Source organism: Dryas octopetala, chromosome 9 (genome assembly GCF_963921425.1).
Source record: "Dryas octopetala chromosome 9, drDryOcto1.1, whole genome shotgun sequence".
In the NCBI taxonomy this organism is placed as follows: domain Eukaryota; kingdom Viridiplantae; phylum Streptophyta; class Magnoliopsida; order Rosales; family Rosaceae; genus Dryas; species Dryas octopetala.
Window position 1 is genome coordinate 13,942,773 of NC_141374.1, and position 23,202 is coordinate 13,965,974.

At 36.0% G+C, this 23,202-nt stretch overlaps 6 protein-coding genes across 6 annotated transcripts; 4 read left to right on the forward strand and 2 right to left on the reverse strand.

Annotated features, from left to right (window-relative positions):
* Positions 1-3,327: 3,327 nt before the first annotated feature.
* Positions 3,328-6,255, forward strand: LOC147274440 (short-chain dehydrogenase/reductase 2-like). Its single transcript, XM_086257057.1, has 4 exons — positions 3,328-3,542; positions 3,656-3,914; positions 4,016-4,210; positions 5,381-6,255. Exons 1-4 carry the CDS (start codon positions 3,439-3,441, stop codon positions 5,774-5,776), a joined length of 954 nt encoding a protein of 317 aa, XP_086113183.1. The 5' UTR covers positions 3,328-3,438; the 3' UTR covers positions 5,777-6,255.
* A 693-nt stretch (positions 6,256-6,948) lies between these two features.
* Positions 6,949-8,885, forward strand: SDHAF2 (succinate dehydrogenase assembly factor). Its single transcript, XM_086256466.1, has 5 exons — positions 6,949-7,108; positions 7,213-7,320; positions 7,411-7,537; positions 8,306-8,374; positions 8,461-8,885. The coding sequence occupies exons 1-5, from the start codon at positions 7,023-7,025 to the stop codon at positions 8,605-8,607; spliced, it is 537 nt and encodes a 178-aa protein (XP_086112592.1). The 5' UTR covers positions 6,949-7,022; the 3' UTR covers positions 8,608-8,885.
* Positions 8,886-9,092: 207 nt separating this feature from the next.
* LOC147274442 (uncharacterized protein At4g14100-like) lies at positions 9,093-10,722 on the forward strand. The gene is made up of 2 exons (XM_086256465.1): positions 9,093-9,733; positions 10,207-10,722. Exons 1-2 carry the CDS (start codon positions 9,253-9,255, stop codon positions 10,398-10,400), a joined length of 675 nt encoding a protein of 224 aa, XP_086112591.1. The 5' UTR covers positions 9,093-9,252; the 3' UTR covers positions 10,401-10,722.
* A 359-nt stretch (positions 10,723-11,081) lies between these two features.
* Positions 11,082-13,709, forward strand: CRL (crumpled leaf). The gene is made up of 8 exons (XM_086256464.1): positions 11,082-11,615; positions 11,751-11,811; positions 11,904-11,939; positions 12,070-12,120; positions 12,394-12,486; positions 13,018-13,122; positions 13,283-13,375; positions 13,480-13,709. Exons 1-8 carry the CDS (start codon positions 11,380-11,382, stop codon positions 13,618-13,620), a joined length of 816 nt encoding a protein of 271 aa, XP_086112590.1. The 5' UTR covers positions 11,082-11,379; the 3' UTR covers positions 13,621-13,709.
* Positions 13,710-14,166: 457 nt separating this feature from the next.
* On the reverse strand, positions 14,167-15,277 carry LOC147274444 (Rubredoxin-like superfamily protein). Its single transcript, XM_086257261.1, has 4 exons — positions 14,939-15,277; positions 14,789-14,847; positions 14,461-14,578; positions 14,167-14,355 (listed from the first exon to the last, which is right to left on the reverse strand). The coding sequence occupies exons 1-4, from the start codon at positions 15,178-15,180 to the stop codon at positions 14,277-14,279; spliced, it is 498 nt and encodes a 165-aa protein (XP_086113387.1). The 5' UTR covers positions 15,181-15,277; the 3' UTR covers positions 14,167-14,276.
* Positions 15,278-15,481: 204 nt separating this feature from the next.
* GUT1 (Exostosin family protein) lies at positions 15,482-18,377 on the reverse strand. The gene is made up of 4 exons (XM_086257260.1): positions 17,922-18,377; positions 16,978-17,366; positions 16,574-16,815; positions 15,482-16,216 (listed from the first exon to the last, which is right to left on the reverse strand). The coding sequence occupies exons 1-4, from the start codon at positions 18,016-18,018 to the stop codon at positions 15,703-15,705; spliced, it is 1,242 nt and encodes a 413-aa protein (XP_086113386.1). The 5' UTR covers positions 18,019-18,377; the 3' UTR covers positions 15,482-15,702.
* Between the last annotated feature and the right edge of the window lie 4,825 nt (positions 18,378-23,202).

Sequence of the window (23,202 nt, forward strand, 5' to 3'; positions counted from 1 at the left end):
CTACACAGAAGGGTCAGCCTCCATGAAGGGGGGAGGGAGAAAACAAAAACAAGCCCAAAATAAACAAAGTTAATAAACCTTCCGGCAGGAACAAATAATTTCATATACTTAATTTGGACTATAATAAATGAACATTTTAGGACCTTTGTTCATAAGGTCTAAGGGGGTGTATTCAATTAGGATTTTAATGGACTTCTGTAAAATTTTTAAAAGTCATTGACTTTTAATGACTTTAATAAAGTTGATAGATTTTTAATGACTTTTATAAACTCTACGTAGACTTTGGCATAATTCTATATAAAATTTTAATAGATTTTGTCTGACTTTGATGAATTTTTATTAATAGCTTTGATAGTGTTTGTGGCAATTTTTTTGTTGTTGAAATTATAGTTATGTTTTAGTTTTTACCCATTGAATTATCAGCAACTATCTTATAACTTGGTGTTGGTGGTTTTCATATTAGCTAATTTGGTTATTTCCCGTGCCATTAATCTTTTTGCAACTAGAGCAATTATGATACTTCTATAAACAAAGTTTATTTGTGGGAAGTTCTTGAAATCTTTTTTTTTTTTTTGGGAGGAGAGATGTCTGTAAATAATAGGAGATGAACTTTGTAGGATCCCGTTATTTATGAGGTGAAGAGAAGTGGTGGTGGTATTTTTGGGTGGAACTGATCAGTGTATTGGGAATAAGATCAATCTCAGTTAATTTGTGTAATGGGTATATTATATATGAATGTCTAAGTCTCTCATCCTTTTCTTCCCGGCCCCTTGATTGGGTGTGAATGTGTCCTATGGAAAGGCTTCTGTAGATTTGAGTCATAATTTCATACTGGCCGGTGTCATAACGAAGGTCAAGTTTTAGGATGATATTTTATAGCATTCCTATTTCGTTTCCTGAAGGGGTGCATAGCTGCATGAAATGTGAGAAGGTTTCAATAGTTATTTAAATACTATTGGGATGCAACCTTGCATTCTTCTCCAACAAGGTCATAAAACATATGTATACTATTGAAATTGAAGAAGAGTTGATTGGAATATGGAATTGACCATGTAACAAAAAGCTATCATTTATAAATGGGGCAGAGGGCTTGGATGTTAAGGAAATACAAATAGCATTTTTTTTGTAATATTATAAAATAGATAAATAAACGTTATTTGAAATCTTTTGAAATCCGTAAGAAGAAGAATGGAGAATTATTGACTTTCATATAACACAATTTACAATACAAAGTTTATGAAAGTCTGTCATTTGATAAATTCTTTAAAAATCAATGACTTTTTGAAGATAACACAACTTTTATAGACTCCATGAAAGTCATGATTGAATATCACTAGACTTTTATAGACCTTTAAAAAGTATTGCTTGAATACCACCAAACTTTTATACTCTTTAAAAGTCTTCATTGAATATCACCAGACTTTTCAAGTCTATCAAAGTCTATTAAAATCCTAATTGAATACACCCCCTAAATGTTTAATGCACCATTAACTATCGGCAGCTTCTCTTTGAATGTATATAAATAAATAAATAAAAATTGTTCAATAGACATGTTCACTACAGTTCATATTTTTTTCATTTACATGAAACGTTTGAACCTAAAAAAATCTTAAATGTTTAATTATTAGTTTAATGATATTTTTATTTTTAATGTTAAAAGATGTTCTAAGTTTAAATTCCCCTCTTCTAAATAAAAAAACATATTTTCATAAAATTTTACTTCCCATCTCATCCACTTTGAACGGGCTTTCCATAAATGATACAAACGGCAACCATGCCCGATTACCATGGCATTATTATTAAATGTGGCCATGACACATCACTATCACCAAAGTTGGTCAACTATTTCAAACACTCATGCTACCCCTAGTATTGAAATAAGAGTTAATTACACTTACACCCTCTGAGATTTATCTTTTTTTTACATACATGCCTTGAGGTTTTAAAACTATTGGATATAACCCCCTATAATGAGACGAAAATGATGAGAAATTATGCAAAAAGGTATACTAAGGGGTGAAATGGCCTAATAAGATTACTCAAGGTGTAAGGTCCAACCTCAATATAAATATTTTTTTTTTGTTTATTTATTTTTTTTCTCTTGTATGGGGTTATATGTAACAATTTGAAACCTCAGAGGGTGTATGTGTAATTTTTGAAACCCCCAAGGAGTGTATGTAAAAAGACGATAAACCTCAGGGAGTGTAAGTGTAATTAACTCATTAAAATAAATACTAACACATGCCTGGTCCGCCCTGTAATTTTGAGTTTGCACATAAATACTTACATAGAAATTCCTAGCTTCATTTAGTTATCAAAACATATGACAAAGAGAGAAGTGCAAATCCATAAAATAGGAGTGTGAAAATTATCAGCATTGTTGAATATGGAATATCAAACAATTATCAAGAAGTTTTGAATCATTATATATAGTATGTATATAATTCGATGAATAATTAAGATAACATTCATATAACTAATTAAGTAGGTCGGTTCATTTGCAAACCTCGGCACTATATAAATGGTCCAATTAATTAATAGTTTGAACGATATCATCTTTTTCAACAAAACGCAGTCATATGTGATTTAAAATTTAGTTTTTTAACCATTTGATTGTAGGCTCAAAACTCGATAGGCTATAAATGAGTTGCAATTTTAAAATTACCAATCAATCAGAGAAATGTGCAAAAATCGAACAACCAATGGGTGCAATTTGAATGACATGGATTCGCATTTAAACATGTATGCACATGAAACTTCTCATATATCTAAGAAACCATAAGAGAAAATGAGCATAAAAATTGAGAGACAATGAATAAGTGAATGAACCTACTAATTATTACTCTAGTGGTATTCGATCTTCCCAATATTAGAAGAGGTTCAAAGTTCAAGTCCTCCTCTCTCATAATAAAAAAAAAAAAAAAAAAAAAAAAAAGTGAATGATATAGTATACGATAGAATAGAAAAAAGTGGATTGCGGGCCACGGGTCAAAATCATTATTAAAGCCAGCCCAACCAACCCATTAGTGAGCTTTGTTAGTATGCAGCCCATTGGATTGGGCCAAAGCCCAACAATTTGATGGGCTGCAAGCTTAATGATATGATGATTGATGATTTTTTGGTGTGTTTATAATCACCCAAATTTTTACAAAAGAAGGAATGGTTAATTGAAGGAAAATCCAAAATTAGGGTGCGTTTTGACCAAAAAACATCGGGCGAGGCACTTGACCAGCAAAAACGTGGGAAAAGCGACAACGTGGCACGTGCTGGAGCTCTGTTGTTCGGTTGTTCCTAAAGCCACGGCGGATTTGATAAAACCTTTCAATCTTTCGTCGATGATGCTAAACTCATCTGCTCCGTCTCAAACACCACCCAAAAGCTGAATTGTAATAAATAAATAAAAACAATTCCACTGCGGAAATTAAACAAACAGCAGATATGGAAAAAAAATCCGAAAAAATCGAAAAGGCCAAAGAGAGAAGGGAAAAGAGGCGCCAAGAGATTTCCCTTCTTCGCACCATTCCTTATTCCGATCACCAGAGGTTGGTTTCTTCGTCTTTCTTTGTTGGGTTTGCAATTTCTTCATTTTCCTGAAAAACCCATTTGCGATTTTGTGCATTTGAGAATGCTTGTATGTGTGTGTGTGTGTGTATAGGTGGTGGTCCGCGGAGACCATTGCGGTGGTGACTGGGGGTAATAGGGGAATCGGATTTGAGATTTCAAAGCAGCTTGCGGCGCATGGGGTCACAGTTATACTCACATCCAGAGACCCCGATGTTGGGCTTGAAGCCGCCAAGGTCTTCCAAGAAGGTGGTCTCAATGTGTTGTGCCACCAGCTCGATGTGTTAGACCCTGTTTCCGTCACACAGTTTTGTGACTGGTTGCAGCAAAACTACGGTGGTTTGGATATTCTGGTGAGTTATGGTGGATAAGGGTTTTGGGCATAAAGTATTTTGCGATTGGTTATATGGGTTCTGACTTTATGCAATTTTTTTTTTACCCCTTTTGTTTTCAGATAAATAATGCAGCTGTAAATTTCAATCAAGGGTCTGATAATTCTGTGGAGAAAGGCTCTCAGGTTATTGCTACAAATTATTATGGCACCAAAAATATGATTCAAGCTTTGATCCCGTTGATGAAGCATTCTTCTGCTGGAGGTCGTATTGTTAATGTGAGCTCAAGATTGGGTAGACTAAACGGCAAACGAAATGTAAGTAAAAATTTGTGTTTGCTTTATTTGGAGGTTTATTTATGGTTATAATGGGATTGCGATCTGGCATTGTATTCAGAGTCATAAAAATTCATCCTTTTATGTATGTCCGCGGAATGTGGCCAGAGGGGGTCATGGAAAATGTTGTTTTGAGTTGTGACCAATACTTTTTCTTCTTCAATTAGATATTGGGCTGGATGCATGAGAAAAAAGAACCGGGCAGTTGTATTGCCTGAAACTAGCTGGAGTTAACAGTGAGCATTTGGGTCATAGAACTTGGGGAAGAGGATTTGGTGGTCGTGGGTCCTAACAGTGTTAAGAGACCCCATTGACAAAAACTTTGTGAACCCACCTGTATGTTTGTCTGAATGGCAACCAAATTCCTAGGATGCCTCAAAGGTTGCCCAGGTGATGAGGCAGCTTGCTGCTGAGTAGCAAGAACAAGATTGTTGGGAAACCATGGGGATATATGATATGAGGTGGATGTAGTGACAGAAAAGATCAGGGCAGTGGGTGCTAGATTTTTCTCATCTAGCCTTCCAGCCGTCCTTGGTTTTTCTTTTCTGACTCCAGTTTTTTCTCCAGAGGGAAATCACATCCCCTTTTCTATCTGCAAAAGGATGCATTACCAAGTTTTCAAATTAGATAAGTTAAACTAAATGTAAATATATATATATATTTTCCCATTTTGAATAGTCTCCTACTAATATCAGAACACAACACTCCAGATATCGCATGACACTTACACGCTTCTCACCTGTTATTGATTGCTACTGTGGATAAAAGAAACAACCTTGATTTACTGCAGTTTTTTTACAGATTATCCTTTTTTTTCACTCTCTTACTTTTTATCTTGATTACTTTGGTATATGCATATGTAGTCTTATAATTATGTTTTCTTTGTTTGTGGTTTAATTCAATTTTCATTCTATTGCCAGTTTAAGTTTTTTTATTTTTTCCTTGTTGGAAATTTTCCCAAGACCACAACGATTTGTGAATGAGGGCTATGATTTTTGTATGATGTGAACCTCCACTTGATATTATCCTATAATGCTACATGTTATGAATGTACCAGTCTACCAGATGCTTACAAAAATTTGTTCATCTTTCCCTGACCATGCTCATGCAGAACTTTTCTCCATGCCCAACTAATTATATTTTAATTGACAGAGAATTGAAGATGTGAATTTGAGAGAACAACTTGGCAATGTGGAAACGCTGACAGAGGAAATGATTGATAATGCTGTATCCAAATTTCTACAACAAGTAGAAGAGGGCACTTGGGAATCAGGTGGGTGGCCTAAAACGTTCACTGACTACTCAGTATCAAAACTTGCAGTCAACACTTATACCAGGCTAATGGCAAGAATACTTTCTGAAAGACCAGAAGACCAGAAAATTTATATCAACTGTTACTGCCCAGGTTGGGTGAAGACTGCTATGACAGGTTATGCTGGGAATATTTCAGCTGAAGAAGGAGCTGACACTGCAGTGTGGCTTGCCTTGCTTCCAGACCTGGCAGTAACAGGGAAGTTTTTCGCTGAGAGACGTGAGATTAGCTTCTAAGGTAGTCTGGCTAAAGACTTACAAAGTTTGTGAAACAGTTCAATTGCTTCATTATGGATTACATGTCCCCTGCAGCCAAAATGAAACTGAAAATTCTAATGCAAAAAGCATCTTCAGCACTGCAATATGCCGTGAAGGGGATACCTTGCAGATTCTGTTGAAGAGGATTCACTGGAAGCTAACATCTTTCAAGCACCAGTTTGTTCCCAGTCTTCTTAAGTAATTGGGATTCAAGGCTAGATTAAATTAGGGAGTCTTCACTTTAGTGATTTTTATGCCTCTGTTTCTTTGATTCAGGCTGTACCTTTAATACAAGTGATTTTTTTTATTGCATTTAAAGAATTTTTGGTATCATGTTAGAAAATAACACATTTCTGCCCTACCAGCAGGTTATTTTCTTTGTGGGGGTTCAGTTCTGCTCTACTAGTTAATGTATGGATCTTTCTTGCTTACATGAACACTTGAATTTTCTTGGTGTTTGAGATCTTTCTTTTGGGCTATGACGCATTAGTGATTATAAGCATTCAAGAAACAAAATGAATTGTATGGCTTTCCTGTGAAGAAGCTTGCAATAATCTTGCTTTAGTGTGAATTTTGTCTTTGCGAAGAATGTATCACATCATAAGTAATAGAGAAAGTCTTACATGCAAGTGTTATATAACTTCTTCCTTGCAAAAGCTGTTCGTGTGACTAGCATGTGAAAGTTTCTTTCTTGCAAAACTGTGCATGTGACTAGCATGTGATTGTTTGTTATCTGAAGTTCGAGAAAAACTTTACCTATCACCCTATATTTTATATTTTTATACCTTATATGATGTGGTGTCATAAGAGGAATAAGCAGAGAAAAGATGTATACATTTGTGATAAGACAATTTTTTTTTCTTTTCTGAAGTTAGTACTTGTATGAATGCAATGCTACGAATATTTTCACTTTTCACTTTCATTCCAAGATCAACAATTTTTTTTTGAGCTAAGAGTTAAGATTAGTAATAGAATACTTAGTACTCGGCTTAGAAGAAGTTGAAAAGCCAAAAAAAAAAAAAACGAAAAATGAAAAAAGTTTTAGTTACGCTGCTCTTGCATTGATGCCGAAAGGCCCACAATCACTTGGACGAAGAAAGGCCACGAAGCCATAAGGCCTTCATTGCTGGTGTCATTAAGCCCACCACACATACATTCTCTCTTCTTTACTTTGATTACCGCAGTTGAACTCGAACACCCACCTAAAGAATAAGAAGAAAAAAAAATGGCGAGCTTGAGAAGAAGCTTGATCAGTTTGCACCGAGCCCTCAAATCCAGCAGTTCAGTGTCATCCACCGAGACCCTTCTCAGGTACTCCCTTCTCTGTTCTTCGCCGTCGTCTGCAATAAATAATTCATGCGTAAATATACAAAAATTGAGGCTTTGATTTTGTTGATGGGTGATTTCATTTCCAGGCCTCAATATGCTTACTGTTTGGTTCACCGTTCTTATTCCACCAACAATGGAAGCAATCTAGATATTGATATCTCTAACGAAGAGAGCAAGAGGCGCTTGTTTAACAGGTCTCTCTATATATCTTACAACAAAAACAATTTTACTTATTTGGTTTTTTTTTTCTCAAATTAACAAGCATGGTTTTGGTTGTGAAACAGATTGATATATAGGAGCAAACAAAGAGGGTTCTTGGAACTGGATTTGGTGCTGGGAAAATGGGTGGAGGAGCATATCCATTCCATGGATGAAAATGGAATTAAATCTCTTGTGGATGTTCTTGACCTGGTAAATTCCTTTCGTCATCTCATAGCTTTCAAAGTTTGCTGTTTTCGGGTGCTTTCAAATGCTTTTTATAGTTTGTGCTGTGAAAAAGTAGAGAGAATTCTATGAGGTACTCAAAGTTTTGTTCTTTGGGATTTTGATGGATATGTATCTAGCTTCCCAATTTTACTAAAAATGACCCCCACATTTTACTATTGATATCATTTCCTACTTGCAAGTTTCTAATATCTGGGTATTTTTTTTTCATCTGAGCATTTGATTGACTATGGCTCAAGGAACTCTGTGCTTTTGAGAGTAGGGTGATCATACACAATTTGACATTGTGCTACCTGCTTCATTTTTTGAATTATAAGCTTTGTTGTTCAGTGTTTCTCAGTCAGTTAGTGATATATTAGCAACAAATAGGTATTCCAGCTTTGAACAAAGCAAAGCATAATGGATCAATGATTATGATGCATTGGGTTGAATAGTATTTAAAACTTCAGGGTGTTCAATATGCAAGTAAATAGTGTGTTTCCTATTAACAACACGAATTTTATCTAATGACTTAGAGTATGATGTGTTTCTTATAAATATACAATGCCAAGTGCTTGAATACTCCTATTTAAACCATATTAATATTGGAATAAGCAAAGTTGGGGAGGTGGGATGTAAGGAGTTTCAAGTGTTGATACTATGCAAAATCTTTCCATTGGTTTAAAGGAAGGAGGGGAGGGGAGGGAACTTTGTTCAATTTATCATGTTATTTTCTGAGATTATGTTTCTCTACAGGAAAACCCAGATCTGTGGAAGTGGCTATCTGGCCAGGATCAACCCCCTGAGGCACTCAAAATTAATCCTGTGAGATATGATCAAACATTAAAGTTTCTATTTCTTTCTTTCTTCTTCGTGGATTCCATTTTGATTCAAATAATTTGTTGTTATAGGTTTTTACTGCATTGCGCAACAAGATTATGAACAACCTGGACAGCTATGCTGCTCCTGAGACAAGAGCAACACCTGGGCGGCCATGGGTTAGAGGGTGGGATGATATAAAGAAAGGTCAGGACAGCCCTATAACCGGGAACCAGTAGTTCGGCTATCACCTTCTCAAGCTAAATTTCGAATGGTGTATGTTCATTTGTAATGAGTTAGCAATGAAAAATATTCAATAGAAATTGCAGTGCCTGGTCTTATTTTAAATAACAATGGCTATAATAAAACTAAGAGGTATGTGTGGGTGCCTTCTCTCTCGGCCCATGAATTGTCTACCTTGGTTCTCATTTTAGAAAGTAGTATATATACAGTTGATCTCAGTTTGTATCTGCATACTTTTCATAATGAAGGAAAATAAAATGATGTAATTCTCAAATGGTGCAGTTATTATAAAACAAAGGATGAGAAATGAATTCTTTTGGTTCTTTGTTATTGAAAGTGGATGTTTTGCTATTCCAGAGTCTTACCAGAAAATTTGTAATCTAAAAGGATAACTATTTTAGGATTTATCTTCTCCTCTATAGCTAGACTAGTTGTTCTCATGGACTGAAGTCTAAATGGGAACCCGTCAATGTGTTGTGGTATAATTACAAATACTTGAAAGTATCTGTGGGTGGAAGTGGAAATTTCTCATTCAGTGGGGTCAACTTTCTGGAGGGATTACAAACCAACCTCACAAGTCACAAGTCACGAACCTCATCGTTTCTTTATAACAGACTTATATATGCTTCAGTTCTTTGTCCATGGTTGCCTCATCAACAATGGCCTCTGCAACCAGACCCTTGTCTCTGTCTTTCCTCCTCATCCTCTTCCTCGTGACATTACCCGCCTCCGGTGACCCAACTCCAGCGGCGTGGCCCCACCAGTTCCACTCGGTGCTCTTCATGAACAACAGCAAGGGAGCCCTGCAAAAGACGGACCTCTGGTATGACTGGCCCAACGGCCGCAACTTCAACATTATTCAGAACCAGCTGGGGAAGCTGACCTACGACCTGGAATGGGACAATGGCACCTCCTACATATACACATTGGACTCCAACCGGGAATGCAGGGTCTTGCATTTTCCGGTGGGAATTCTCCGACCCAATTGGCTTGACGGTGCCACGTACCTGGGCCAGCGCCATGTTGATGGCTTCCTGTGCAATGTGTGGGAGAAGGTCGACTTTATCTGGTACTATGAGGACGTCCTCACTAAGAGACCTGTCCACTGGGTCTTTTACACAGGTATAAACTTTGTTGCTAATTGTCAAGTATGTGATTATGGATCAACCTTTGTTTGTTTCATATTGATATAATTTTATAAGTCGAGCAATAATCTACAACACACCCTCTGTAAACCTGTAAACCTCAGATACGTGCAATCACACAAGCTGCACGAATCAGGTAAACTAAGTGTTTTTATGTTTGTTAGGGTGTGAATCCAAATCCTCTGAGTTTATATCTCAGCTCAATTTTACCTCGGATCATGGACCATCGTGCGGGTTACTATTATGTCATATCATGTCATGTTGAGTAGAAAAATTTACCTACGACCGTTATATAGTGTTTTGCATCTACTACATCTTGTGATTCGGGAATAACCGATAAATATGAGATGCTTACTGTATACAATGAGTGTAGGTAAGTTTATTTCCACGGTGAGTTGGGTAAGTCTGATTTTTGGTTTCCATTTTTGTATAATGGCTTGTGGAATGCAGGAATGATTGCTCATGTGATGACATTCGAGGTGGGAGCAGTTGTTGAGGATGCCAAGTGGAATGCTCCTGTTTACTGTTTTGGGGAGGCTGAGGTGGAAAGGAAGAGCTCTGTGTTTGAATCTATGAAAAGTGATTATTCTCATGGCCATGGGAGGTTGATGAGAGGAGTATTGGATGCTTCCATGGGAATGTAACATGTTTCAATAGCTTTTGAGTTGTAGCAAAAATGAATTAGCCACATGATCACATCACAAGTTACAACCCAAGTTGTCATTGCATCACACACTTGCAATAAGCAATATATATGATGTTTTAGACTTTTAAGTCTGCAAAGTGAAAACCAAACTTGTTGTTGTCAGGGGATATTCGCAAAACAAAAATCCTAACAACGTACGAAGATTTTTGTCCGGCAGACTTGGCAATCTCATGAATTAAAATTTTGTATTCTGAGATATCTCAAATGTTAAATGAGGGACAAATTTAGAACACTAGTGAGCACTTTTTTTTTTTTTTTTTTTTTAACTTGTAGGTTTAATATAACAAGCAATTTATCCCTTATCCAAGTAATTTTGCATATAATGTTATGTCGTGTTGTGATTTTAGTGACTGAAAATGTTAATGGTTGTTTATCAAATTGTTTGGCATGTTTTATGATCAAATTAATAAGTTGGACTATCCATTTAGATAAAGATTTATGGGCTTTAAATTTTAAGAGTTAGCCTATATAAAGAGAACGGATAAGATAATTAGTTAAATTTAGTATAGGTCTAGAATGGCCCAATCCATTATGGGCCCTTTACCACATCGCAAAGTGTAAAATATGGAAGAAGTAGCACGGAATGGTGACGGTGACGTGGTAGTCGTTAACAAGCTCTTGAGTGTTGAGTGTTGATTGTTGAAAGTTGAAACAAGCCTTTTATTTGTCTCTGAAATCCTGATGAATGGTCTCGATGACCCGTCGAAATCCAACCCAACCCAACCCACTGATCGATTTCCCATTTCATAATCCCACAATAAAAAGTAGGATTGATTCTCTGACTGTTGGCTGAGTATCAGTAGCAGCAGCAGCGAGAATCCCTAGCTTTGTTAACAGTTTGTAGTAGTAAAATCGAAATGGTACTACTTGTAGTAGTTAACACATCGAGTCATTGACATTAAACTGAGAATAAGCAAATGGGTATTGGGTCGGAGTCGGGTAGCGGGAGCTCCGACTCCTCAGGTGGGTGGGGCATGGCGCGAGGGTTGGTGGTGAAGACGCTGGTGCTGATAGGAGGAGCTCTTCTGCTGAAGCGGCTGACCAAGTCCACCACCCGCTGGGACCATGCCCGACACGTGGCTCGCTCTCTCTCCGGCGAGAAGTTTTCCAAGGACCAAGCAGCTAGAGATCCTGACCATTACTTCAACATCAGGTAGGTACCCAACAACCCACTTTTGCTGCAACCCAATTCATTTCATTCGATTTTGAATTTGAGTGATTGTTTTGTTATCTTGAAGTTGAACTGTTTGTAATTGATTGTTATATGGTGCTCAACTTGAACTCGTAGAATGCTTACGTGCCCAGCTGCTGAGATGGTGGATGGCTCTAAGGTCTTGTATTTTGAACAAGTAAGCATAATTCTTTTTACCAAATGCAATGAATTCTTTCCTGTAGAGTATGTTATATGCTAGAGATGAGCTTCAATGTGGGTTTTTGGTAGGCTTTCTGGAGGACTCCTCAGAAGCCCTTTCGCCAGGTATGTTGCTTCAATTCTTAGCTTTTTCTCTTCAGACTGAACCTTATTGTTCAAACCTACAGGCTTTTAGATTGTTTCTTTCAAAGACTTTCTGGTTAACCTTCAGTAATTCTTAATTACTTGGTTGCAGAGATTTTATATGGTGAAGCCTTGCCCGAAAGAGTTGAAGTGTGATGTTGAGGTGGGCATATAATCTATTATGCAGTTTAGTTTTATCAGCTATTGTTTATGATATTATGTGAACTTCTCTTGTTTTGTTGAAAGACTAAAATTCAACCCCTCCCAATCCTTTTTGGAGAGTAGACGTTTACAATGTCTATCTAAAATTTATTCATTAAGTAAATCATTACTAGGTCTCTTTTACTTCATACCCTAGCATGAGACGAAAATGTATGAGATTTATCTTAGGATTCAAATAACTTTCTAATATTTTTAATTTCTTATCAATGAGCAGCTAAGCTCATATGCAATTAGGGATGTGGATGAATACAAGAATTTCTGTGATCGCTCAAAGGACCAGCGCCCTCTGCCCGAAGAAGTTATCGGGGTTAGTCTTTAGTCACATCAAAATCACCATATTAGCTTGTCAATGCATATTTTTAGATTCTCTAATTTTTTATCGGACATTATATATTATTGTGGCTTACAAATGCAGTTCAAAATTCAGGTTTAGAAAATACTAAAATGAGTTTATAGATGATTTTCAAGTAGCTAACTTCAACCTGATAAAAATTATTTTACCTTGAACCTTTCGGACAGTGGATCTTACTTTAAAATTTAATCTAAGATGGGCTTATTTACTGAAAAATTAAGAACTTCGCAGGGCTTGAATTGTTTGTAAATGCTATATTATGGGAACACTCATTACCAGGGACCATTGATGTTATTTTTGTTTTTGCGCTAAGCTAACCTTGCATGTGAGGTGTCAGGCCCAAGTTTGTGAGTAAAAACTTGAAACTATATTTTATGCTTTGAAGTTGTTACTTTTTCTGGCTTCACATTGTCTAAATTTTAACTATTTAAAAAAATTTATAGATTTGCTTAGAAGTTTTTATTCAAATTTATTATCTATGTGTAGGACATTGCAGAGCATTTGACAACAATACATCTGAAACGATGTGAGCGGGGGAAACGCTGCTTATATGAAGGTTCAACTCCACCTGCCAGTTTTCCCAATTTATGGGTAATTGTCTGTTGGTCTTTGTGTTTTTTCCTTCCCCTCTAACGTATGCTGGTCACATGAAGACCTTGGTCTGGGACCATGGATAAGGGTTGGGTTACTTGAAACTGCTATGAATCAAATTACTGCTTTTCAGTAATATCATTTTTTTCCTTTATGACAGAATGGGGCATCTTACTGTACTTCAGAACTCTCAATTCTTAAAAATAATGAGATACATGCCTGGGATAGGGGATACGATGATGATGGAAATCAAGTCAGTTTTTCTACTTTTAGTCAATTCACTATAATCACCTTATTGGACTTTATAGTTGTGGTAGTTTTCCCAGGAATGATTCAAAGTTCTTTTTATTGTTACAGGTTTGGGGGCCAAAGGAAGGTCCATATGAATTCAAGCCCGCACCTGCCTCTAGTACCAATGACATGTTTTCTTCTTTAAATTTTCCTATTCAGCAGTCTTTGGAGAAAAGAATAGAGGGTTCATTTGTCTTGCAAGAATGATCATTTGTTACATATAACCATCATATGTAAATACTCAAATTTTTGTTACCTCAACTCTATTAATTTGTGTTTCCTGTCAGTTATCATCTTTCTCTCACTGGTTTTTTCTTGAATATTATCTGATTTTCTGTTACAAGCACGATATATTATCTGCCACTCTGCCAGTGTATGAAAGGTGGTCTGCATGCAAAATTGCAGACATGTTCAGGAATGCATCTCTAACTAATTGTGGTGAGATTGAATTTTTCTTTAATGGAGTGAATTCTTACTACAATGGATATTTGAAGGAATTCATGACTTTGCTAATATGGTAATGCCCATTAGTTCAGCTTTCTTTCTGGGAAGCTCCATTATGTGCTTGATAAAAGCTTCCTGTCAATTTTAAGCTTTGCGATCCTGGAATGTCATCCAGGGAGTTCCTTATTTTTTTAGTAATCTTTTTAATATTCAATGTGGATCCTTACCTTCGTTGTAGACAGGACATAATTGTGTTGTTAGAACTTAAATAGTCTTTCTTTGTTCTTATCGTGCACTGGATTGGAGGCGTGATAAAGTAAATTGAATTGAAAGATGGTTGAACAAATAAAATAAAATTATACAAATGATTGTGTCCAATCCATTTGAGGTACAGTAGCCACTATACTATGAAACTATCCCTAAAAGCTGTTATTGAGGTAGAAGTATAATCCAGCAAGTGCCACAACTCCCACTGCAACAGCAATAGGTAGTGCCTTCCTGTGCCAGGTCAAGCATAGCAGCATGTGAGTCTCCAATTCATTACAAGGAAGAAAAACATTGTATTCTTAATGAAAAATAAAAGAAAAGGAACATGATGCTTACCCAATTGCTTCATCTCTCTGCAACTGTGCTTTTCGTTCCTTTCGAACATCTTTGTCGTTGGCCCTTTTGGTCACCGGAGGCTGGTATGCCCTAAACCTCCGTTTGGGAGCTCCACAAACTGCAAAGCACAAATCACAATCATGATAAAGTTACATGATGGATTGGTCTATAACCAAGAGTACAACACAACCAAATTCAGAATTGAAAACCAATCAATGATTAAGTGGATGTCTCTTGTCTGAACAAGAAAGACGATGTTGCAAACACATTATACATAAAAGCTAGTAATTTCATGATGAAATGGATGTAAGTATATTGATGTGATTACCAGGACAGAAATACTTGTCAGGCAACTTCTCAAAAGGGGTTCTCTCATTGTATATATACCTGCATCACCCAATTCAAGTAACGTTTAATATAATCAAAGTTAAGGGTTGAAGAAGATACAAACAAGCAAGAAAGGAGTGATATTTGGTACCCGCAATCGCGGCAAATATAGGCTTGCTTGGAGGCAACGCGCATGGAGAACTTAGGTGCAGCAGAAGCAAGAGGCTTTTGCTTAGGAGAGAGCAGTAGGCTAAGGGTTGAAGAGAAGAAGGAGGATTTTAGAGCAAAACGATTGGAGGGTCGTCGCAGGCCGGCATTGCCGCTTGGAGCTAATGGAGAAGGTGGCGCTACATGGTTTCTTGTGGTGGTGGGTACCTGCATCTGCAGGGCCATCTTCTACTCTTCAGTCTCTCCAAGGATGTGAGTGTTAACAGTGGTAGTAGGAACGAGAGGAAGATATTAAAAGATAAGAGAGTGGCAGAAACAAAGTGAATTTGGAATTGTGCGAGTCTCCCATTGGGTGTCGCGTGGCCTCCATATTCCCCACACACCACCCTACTAGATTCTTCTTTTCATGTCCCCATGAACGAAATTACTGTTTTGCCCCCAAGTCTAACTAGTAACCATACTAATCATTGAGCATACACTTGGTAGCTGCAGTTGAGCAGTTGATTCAAGCAACAATGGATCTTGGTTCAGATGGAACAATCACCATCATTTTATAACAATCCAAGTCAAGGTACAAAAAATTGTGAATACACCTGAAGCTGCTACAAGAAATGTGTATAATCTGATACATTTTCACAAAATCCAAATTTACATTTTGATGAAAATCAGCATCTCAACTACAACAACAACAACAAAACTATTCCTGTGAATTTTGGGGTGGGGTTGCAGAGGCAAAAGTCATAGCTGCTACCAAGGTTTCAGGTCACCCACTGGGCCTGCAGTCCAGTTTAGGATCTTCTCACTTCGTTTCAAGTAAACACTAGGGCTGTGCGGCAACTTTCGTGCAAGTCCATTCAGAACTTGATGAAAAGCATCTCCTGGTTCAGCAGGTTGTGGGAATAACATTGCTTGCTTCATTGAAGGGTTGGCAAGCAATCTCTGCTTCCTCAATATCAGCTCTAGTGGGATTGAAGTGAGTATGGTGTCCAAGTTGGGAACATCTTCCTCAGCTACAAACACGCCAATTTCTTCCCATGGGATTGCATCAGCAAAGGGTAGAACAATGTCATCTGCTATGATAACAGGAATGCAACCAAAAATCACTGCTTCAACCAATCTTGGGCTCCAAGGAGCCCAGCCGAGTGGGCACAAACAAAAGACTGCTCGTTGCATGTCCTCATAGTATGTGGCGGGGTGCTCTGTGGAAATGTCAAAAAGCGGATTGTCTTTGAAGTTCTCCCACACTGCTGCTCTTGCACCCCTGTAAAGTTGAAGAACAAAGTTAGACTCAGACATTTCCCATCTAGAGTTATCTACATATTTATGGTTATCTAACAAACCAAGGATCCCAAACATAGTAATAAAGACAGTTGTTGTATAATATATTTCTGCCTCATTTTATCTTCTTTTAAACAGCTATCAGAAGTAGATCTCTTGTTTAATAAATGCCGTCATGTTTTTAACTTCATAAAATGGCATGACTTCTCTCATCAAACATGTTTATAATATCCTTTTTTGCTCACACCATTCACGAACGGATACATTTTGATCCTTCAAATGCTATGAGACATTTAGACACCCTCTTGTTAACATAACATATAAGTTCTGTTAGAATTACCTTGCATAATAACCACCTTCTGGGTCATTTCCCACATCATAAAATAATCCTCGGAAGTAAACAAAGATGGATCTAGGAATTTTCTCAGGAATTAGGTGGGTTTGCATTTTCTGTGGAGGAGCATAAGGAGGAACTGTAATTGAGCCCTCTTTCAAACAAACATGATTTTTTTGCCCAAAAGTCTGAACCAAGGTGGCACGTTGGAGTAAGGGAAGAATTCCTCTTTCAATCGCTTTCTCTTCCTGCAATTATATAGACAATCATAATACATAGGAAAAATTGAGATAATTGACATGCCTAAATACAACACAAGAGCAATACATAATGAAATTTACGTACATCATGAAAGAATGAAGCTCTACGGGCTTATGAGGAACTACATAAAAGAAAACCAAGCTTCGTACCTGATAATGAAAGCATGCTCCAAAGTCATGAGGCACTACAAAGAAGTGATCAGCCCCTTCTGTCCGGTTCCAGTAAGGCCAATTTGAAGAAATAAGTTGTATTGCACTTCTCATCATCCTCGGTGACTTAAAAGGCAAAGGAAGGCCATTAGGTGTGAGGTCACAAGTGGTGTATACAGGAGTATAAAACCAATCAGCTTCCTCAGGATTAAGGGTTCGGACAGGACTAGAAAGGAGAAATCGATGCATATAGATCTCAGCTGCAAACATGTGGTTGAGGCATCTGGGGTCCTTCTGCAGAATCTTCTTGTTGTATTTGCTTGGAAGCTCATATACGAAAACTTTCAACCTTCCCACTGGGTCATCGTCCAAGACATCACCAGCACTACCTACATTAAGTGCAAACAGACGATACTTAAGTTCACATACACTTGAATTTCTCGGTAGTATGATATACACAATCTAATACCTTGAACAGGACAAGTCCAACAAATGCAAAAGGATAAAAACCATTTAACCCTTCGTTTTCCTAAACATGGTCACAATGGCATTATGTCTTTGCTAGCTTTCTGGGTTTAGCTACAACTCCAGCTACATAAACCAACATTACTACACAGATGACTTCAACTATTGGGGGATCAAAGTAGAAGCCTTGATGACTAATTTGAAAAACAACTAACATTGCACTAAAATTCAGATTCACATACTAATCTTTCTATGGTCAAACCAAAATTAAAAACGATAAGCACGAAAACATGGAGATGAGCTAAAATCAACATTCACCCTGGCAGATCCCAAAAACATTCCAAACTATGAAGATCAGCAAAGCACCCCATCAATCAAAACCCAAACTTCAAGTGACCAAACACATATGGCAGTTAAAGGACACCCAAAATCCAGAAATAATCAGGAAAATCGACAAAAATGAAGTCTTTTTGTCCTACCTGAAATTCGCTCAGTGCGGGCCTGCTCCCCATAACCAATCCCCAACACGAAGGCAGCGCAGAGAAGCCCAGCAAAACCCCACTTCCAAATTCTCATCTTTTCCCAATCCTTCTCTTTCTTCAGCTACAAAACCAGTGGCCCAACAAAGAGAAGGGTTTGAATGATACGAGTCAAAGGAGACAGATGGGTTTCTTGGCAATATGATGAAGTTGATAGTTGGGACGTCAAAGTATAATTGGCTGGAAGATTCCTTCAAATTTGGTCTCTGGCTTCAGCAGCAGAAAAGGAATTGACAGAGAAATGAAAATTGAAAAGTGAATTTGGGTTTAAACGAAACGGGGAAAACAAAGACATACGCGGTTCTCTCTTACTTATTCCTCTGGTTTTTTTTGTTTTTTTACTCAGCCTCGACGGTGGGTTGATGGCAAGTCCATCTCAGTCCCTAACCACCAAGACCAAGCCTCCAACCTGTTGTTCTCCTTTTCACAATTTCTTTAATTTTTCTGATTAGGAATACCAAATAATACTTAAGTCCATCTTTTTTCTTTTTTTGAGCTAAGTCCATCTTATTTTACTTGTTGACCAAAAAACAGAATTTTATTTTTAAAATTATAGTACATCTGTACATGTACATCCATACAAAAAATATAAATCAAAGGTTTTTCTTTATGCGTCGGTGCACTGTGGCTCTATATATATAAGGGATCAATTTTTTTTTGTTCTGATATAAGGGTTCATTTGGTATACAATATTGGGACGCACTGAATTAGATGTCATTGAACTATACTTAATTATATTATATTAAATAGAAATTATACTATATCGTTTTAAAGAGCTCTAAAAATTTCGCACATTATAATACTTTAATTCATTACAATTCATTATAATTTAACTAATGAGTTCTATAATTATTGATATAAATAGAGGATCTGAATGAATTCCTTTTTTTTTTTTTTTGAAAAATAAAATTTACAAAAGTGGTTATAATAATTGTTAAGACATAGGAGTTATTGTCTACATCTTACTAGATTTGTCAGGTTAATAAGTTGCAAACAGATCCAATGTCTCTCTTCTCTTAAAAGAGTTCTCTTTTCATGTAATGTATCATGAATTTTTTTATTTTTTATGAAAGTATCATGAAAAATTTAAGTAGAGGGTTTGAATTCAATAAATAATAATAATAATAAATTGTCATGAAAAAAGCTATAATAAAAGCTAAGGCTTGGGAGTTCGATTTTTTTTGGCCAATAAATCTTGCTAGATTTGTTTGGTTAATAAGTTGGCAAATATATTGAATGTGACTTTCCTGTCCACAAAAGAAATAAAAAATTTAAAAAAGTGTTCACGTCATATCGTGAAAATATATGACACGTATTGTTCATTATTAAAGTCATATCATGAAATATATGACACGTGTGTTCATTTATTCTGGTCGAAAAAAAAATTCCTTGTAAAGTTGTGAACATTTCGATCGGCCCAACTAACTACATTGCATGTCCCCATATTGGGACAGTTTATAATCGCCTATTTCACTATTTTTTTTTGGTGTTGGGTCCCCATTTATTAATCACCAAAGATATGAGTTATCTATATCTATATCTATATCTTATTGTTAATACCCTTCGTTAATTAAAATGTTAGAAGAAAAATTAATCTAAGGAGGATAAAATGGTAAAAGAACAACAAAATTAAAAACCCAGCGTGTGTTTCCTAGGAGCAATTCAACTCTATCCCACTATCCCACTAAACGCAAACGTCTCTAATAGCCAACAAATAATCAGATTCTTTGCATTTTCTTTTTCCTATATTTTGCTGCTCTATCTCTTCCTCAAAAAGCATAAAACAGAAAGATTGAAGATAAATTTTTCTTTGGGGGGAAATGATACGAACTAGATTGAATGCAAGGAGAAAGGCCAAGGTAATACCTTAAAGGTTTTGTAAGTCTTGATTATTAGAATCTTCAAGGTAATTTATTGTTTTAATTGCAATTTATTTTTTTTCTTTTTTCTGCATCTTAACATAGAAGGATTGGGTTCTAAAGAGGCACCGACGTCAATTTCTATACCAACTTAAATCCCAACATTTTCTATAACATAAACTTTGATTAATGCCTTTAATTTTTTCCATGTGAGGGGACTGTCATGCTGAGAGTTTAACAGATTTTTTTGTGCTCTGCAGTTTTGCTGCGGGGTTTTCTACAAAATACGTGCAGGGTTTGTCATTTCTAAAATACTAAATTAAATTTTGATTACCTAAAGACTAAACGGTCGTGAAAGTCCTGGTTAGAAATCATGAAAACAATAAAAAAAAAAAACAAAAAGGTGAAGAGAGATTCTACAGCATATTGCAGCATGATATTTTTATGTGTTCAGTAACATCCCTAATCCCTATCAAGTTGTTGTCTATGTAATAATGTTATAAAAAAGTTTCAACAATGATTAAAATCGATCTCTATATAATGTGGCTCCTGTGATATATTGTAGGGTTCTATTTGTTTACATGTTTTTTCTTTCATTTAATTTTGTCATATAACTGTGTAATCTCTTAGTATACATCTGTGCACTACTGTTTGTGAGACAACGTATAATTTCTCATAGTTTCATCACTTTGAAACAACTTCCCAAATTCATTTATATTTTATTTAATTTTTTAAAGGCATCATACTCCTCTATCTGTTTGTGAGCCACTATATATGTCTGGCCATATTGTAATTTGTACATAATCTCTTTTGCATGTAATTGAGACTTTGAGTAACCAAAGCAATAATCTCTTATGGCCCATTACATATTTACGAAGAGGAATAATGTACTGAAGAACAAAAGCAAGCAAAATAGAAGTAAGCAATAGGACCAACAGCTAGAGAAGACTATATGATTCTTTAGATTGTACGTGAAATTAGAGTATTTAAATTCCTAGCGTTAATTGAAAAAAAAAAAAAAAAAAAAAAAGGCTGTTTTGGCATTGCTCATCAGGTTATGCATGATTTTTTTGAACCTAGAATTGGTATGCTTCTTTCCTAGGTAATGAGCTTTTTGGTTTGCTAAAAAAAATTGAGAAACTTATTAGAATGAATGCTCTATATCTCTCTCTTAACAATTTCAAATGAGGCAAGTGTTAGTATAATGCTGTTACATATAATTTGGAAATAAATTTGAGCAAAAATGAGGATGTTCATATATTTATTTAGGGGACTTTTAGTGTTGTCTAATTCTCGGAGTTTTTTTTTTCTTTTTTTTTTTTTGGTGGTCAACAACTTAGTGAAATTCTAATAAACTCGCTTAGGAGTTATTTCTAATTTTGTTTCTATTTAGATGTTGTTGTTGAGTGCCAAAGTTGGGAATCTGATCGAGAGAGAATTTTATTTGTACCTTCTAATGATGACAATGTATGAAACTTGGTTCTAATTGGTGTTTCCTCTAAGTTACTTTTTCCTTTGATAGATGACCATGACACGGGTGTGAACTTTGATCCTCGAATTGGGTCCCTGCTGCATATTGAATTGGCAAGCTAACTCAAGAATGAAGCGTAAAACAAGCTGATATTTCTATATATGTAATGTTGATTGAAATTAAAATTTTATATTGTTTACTAGAAATCAATAGAGAGAAATTCGTGACCTTTCTTAGATGGTTATTGACATGTTACTTTCTCCTATGTTTAATAACTCTTTTTTTTATTTGTTTTTAATATCAATGGAGATCTGTTTATTTTGATCAAATTGGAGTGTGCATTTGATTCCTCAATTTGTCAACATGATGTGGTTCATGTGTTAGAAGGGAAATGGGTATGTTATACCAAGGGGAGATGGCAACCTGAAAATTGCTAATGTGTTACATTGCTCTAACTTTGTAAATCACTTTGTCTAAAGTAAAAAAAGAGGTGATTGATCGAGTAGAGAATACGTGGCAGTGCTAACTTTGAAGGTGCTACAAGGAAATAAAATTTGAGCTGATCTCCTTGAGCATGGTATTTTGTTGATGCTCTTAGGCATCGCCTCTTTTATCGATGCATTCGTGCATCATTTGGGTGATGGCCTAGGCCATCTTTGGTGTTCGTAGCCACCGATTTAGGTTTGTAGTAACCTGCAGCCAGATATCGGAAAATAACACATACTATTGAGCTAATGGTGCCTGCGGGCACTACTCGAGTGCAAGTTAGGGGTACATGCTATCTTCCTCATGGTATGACCTCGGCCATTTCATGAGAGATCTTGCACCACCGTACAATTAATGGCTGTACCTAAGGTTGATCCTCTGCAGCGATAGAAAAATGCCTTCACTCTCTCTTTCTTTAGCCTTTCAGTGCTTTTTTTTTTTTTTTTTTCTCTGAATCTCTTTTTTGGAGTTGATGAAACTACAAAACCACCAAGTCTTGCAACTGCTTAAAAGAAGGAGAAGACTTGACCATGACTATGAGTAGAGCTGAATTTGCATAGCAGACCCATCAACAAAACATACGGAGAAAGCTTTATGTGATGAATTCACCTTGGTTTATGTCTATCATTTTCCTTTTTTTTTTTTTTTTTACATCCAGTTTCATATATAAAAACATAAGATGTAACATGTTAATATAATGTTCGGTAGCAAGGGAAGCTATCTACTAATTTTGACTATCCGTTCCTATTTTTAAGTGATTAAACCGGTTGTAGTCATTTTAGCAACACGTTTATTTTTTCTTAAAAAAATTTATCAACAATTTTCAAGTCTTCAAATGTGAAGATTGGTATTCATCAATATAATATTGCATAGCCTAGATATACATCACGAATCATAAAGGGTTCATGATAGATGCTAATAATCAATTATGGCTTACCAACCAATACAACTAATACTTAAAATAAATAACAATTTTTACAAATGTTGATGCATGCCCAATAAAAGAGGTTTTTCATTCATATATTCACCAATTGAACAATAGGAAAGCCCATTTGCATGTGCGTTAGCGCGTGCGGAGAAACTAGTATCTATTAAATGAAACTTTTATCCGCCATAATTTATTGGATGACTGAGTTAAACCATTAAACGAATTTCTTTCATTCAAGATATGAGACAATGTTCGAACATTTATCATATAATGTTTAAATATTTATATGGCTAACGTTGAAATGATCGCATCTTATATTTTCTATCATGTGAATTATCATTTTCGAATTTTTCATTTTGAATTAAATAAATCTTGATTATGTGAATGAAATGCGAGGATGGGAAGATGATGGAGGGGATCATCAGAAAAATGATTAAGTGTAGCCTGTGTACGTAGGTGTAAATTAATTAAGGCACA

What these genes read in the sequence shown, in the direction of transcription:
- LOC147274440 (XM_086257057.1), top strand. Translation starts at nt 3,439, where the DNA reads ATGGAAAAAAAATCCGAAAAAATCGAAAAGGCCAAAGAGAGAAGGGAA. An exon ending in ACGGTGGTTTGGATATTCTG is followed by an intron (nt 3,915 to 4,015) that starts GTGAGTTATGGT and finishes TTTTGTTTTCAG; the next exon opens with ATAAATAATGCAGCTGTAAA. An exon ending in GACTAAACGGCAAACGAAAT is followed by an intron (nt 4,211 to 5,380) that starts GTAAGTAAAAAT and finishes TTTAATTGACAG; the next exon opens with AGAATTGAAGATGTGAATTT.
- SDHAF2 (XM_086256466.1), top strand. Translation starts at nt 7,023, where the DNA reads ATGGCGAGCTTGAGAAGAAGCTTGATCAGTTTGCACCGAGCCCTCAAA. An exon ending in TCCACCGAGACCCTTCTCAG is followed by an intron (nt 7,109 to 7,212) that starts GTACTCCCTTCT and finishes TTTCATTTCCAG; the next exon opens with GCCTCAATATGCTTACTGTT. An exon ending in AAGAGGCGCTTGTTTAACAG is followed by an intron (nt 7,321 to 7,410) that starts GTCTCTCTATAT and finishes GTTGTGAAACAG; the next exon opens with ATTGATATATAGGAGCAAAC.
- LOC147274442 (XM_086256465.1), top strand. Translation starts at nt 9,253, where the DNA reads ATGGTTGCCTCATCAACAATGGCCTCTGCAACCAGACCCTTGTCTCTG. An exon ending in CCACTGGGTCTTTTACACAG is followed by an intron (nt 9,734 to 10,206) that starts GTATAAACTTTG and finishes TGTGGAATGCAG; the next exon opens with GAATGATTGCTCATGTGATG.
- CRL (XM_086256464.1), top strand. Translation starts at nt 11,380, where the DNA reads ATGGGTATTGGGTCGGAGTCGGGTAGCGGGAGCTCCGACTCCTCAGGT. An exon ending in CTCAGAAGCCCTTTCGCCAG is followed by an intron (nt 11,940 to 12,069) that starts GTATGTTGCTTC and finishes ACTTGGTTGCAG; the next exon opens with AGATTTTATATGGTGAAGCC. An exon ending in AGTTGAAGTGTGATGTTGAG is followed by an intron (nt 12,121 to 12,393) that starts GTGGGCATATAA and finishes ATCAATGAGCAG; the next exon opens with CTAAGCTCATATGCAATTAG.
- LOC147274444 (XM_086257261.1), bottom strand. Translation starts at nt 15,180, where the DNA reads ATGGCCCTGCAGATGCAGGTACCCACCACCACAAGAAACCATGTAGCG. An exon ending in TATATTTGCCGCGATTGCGG is followed by an intron (nt 14,848 to 14,938) that starts GTACCAAATATC and finishes TGGGTGATGCAG; the next exon opens with GTATATATACAATGAGAGAA. An exon ending in TGACAAGTATTTCTGTCCTG is followed by an intron (nt 14,579 to 14,788) that starts GTAATCACATCA and finishes TGTGCTTTGCAG; the next exon opens with TTTGTGGAGCTCCCAAACGG.
- GUT1 (XM_086257260.1), bottom strand. Translation starts at nt 18,018, where the DNA reads ATGAGAATTTGGAAGTGGGGTTTTGCTGGGCTTCTCTGCGCTGCCTTC. An exon ending in CCGCACTGAGCGAATTTCAG is followed by an intron (nt 17,367 to 17,921) that starts GTAGGACAAAAA and finishes CACTTAATGTAG; the next exon opens with GTAGTGCTGGTGATGTCTTG. An exon ending in GAGCATGCTTTCATTATCAG is followed by an intron (nt 16,816 to 16,977) that starts GTACGAAGCTTG and finishes ATATAATTGCAG; the next exon opens with GAAGAGAAAGCGATTGAAAG.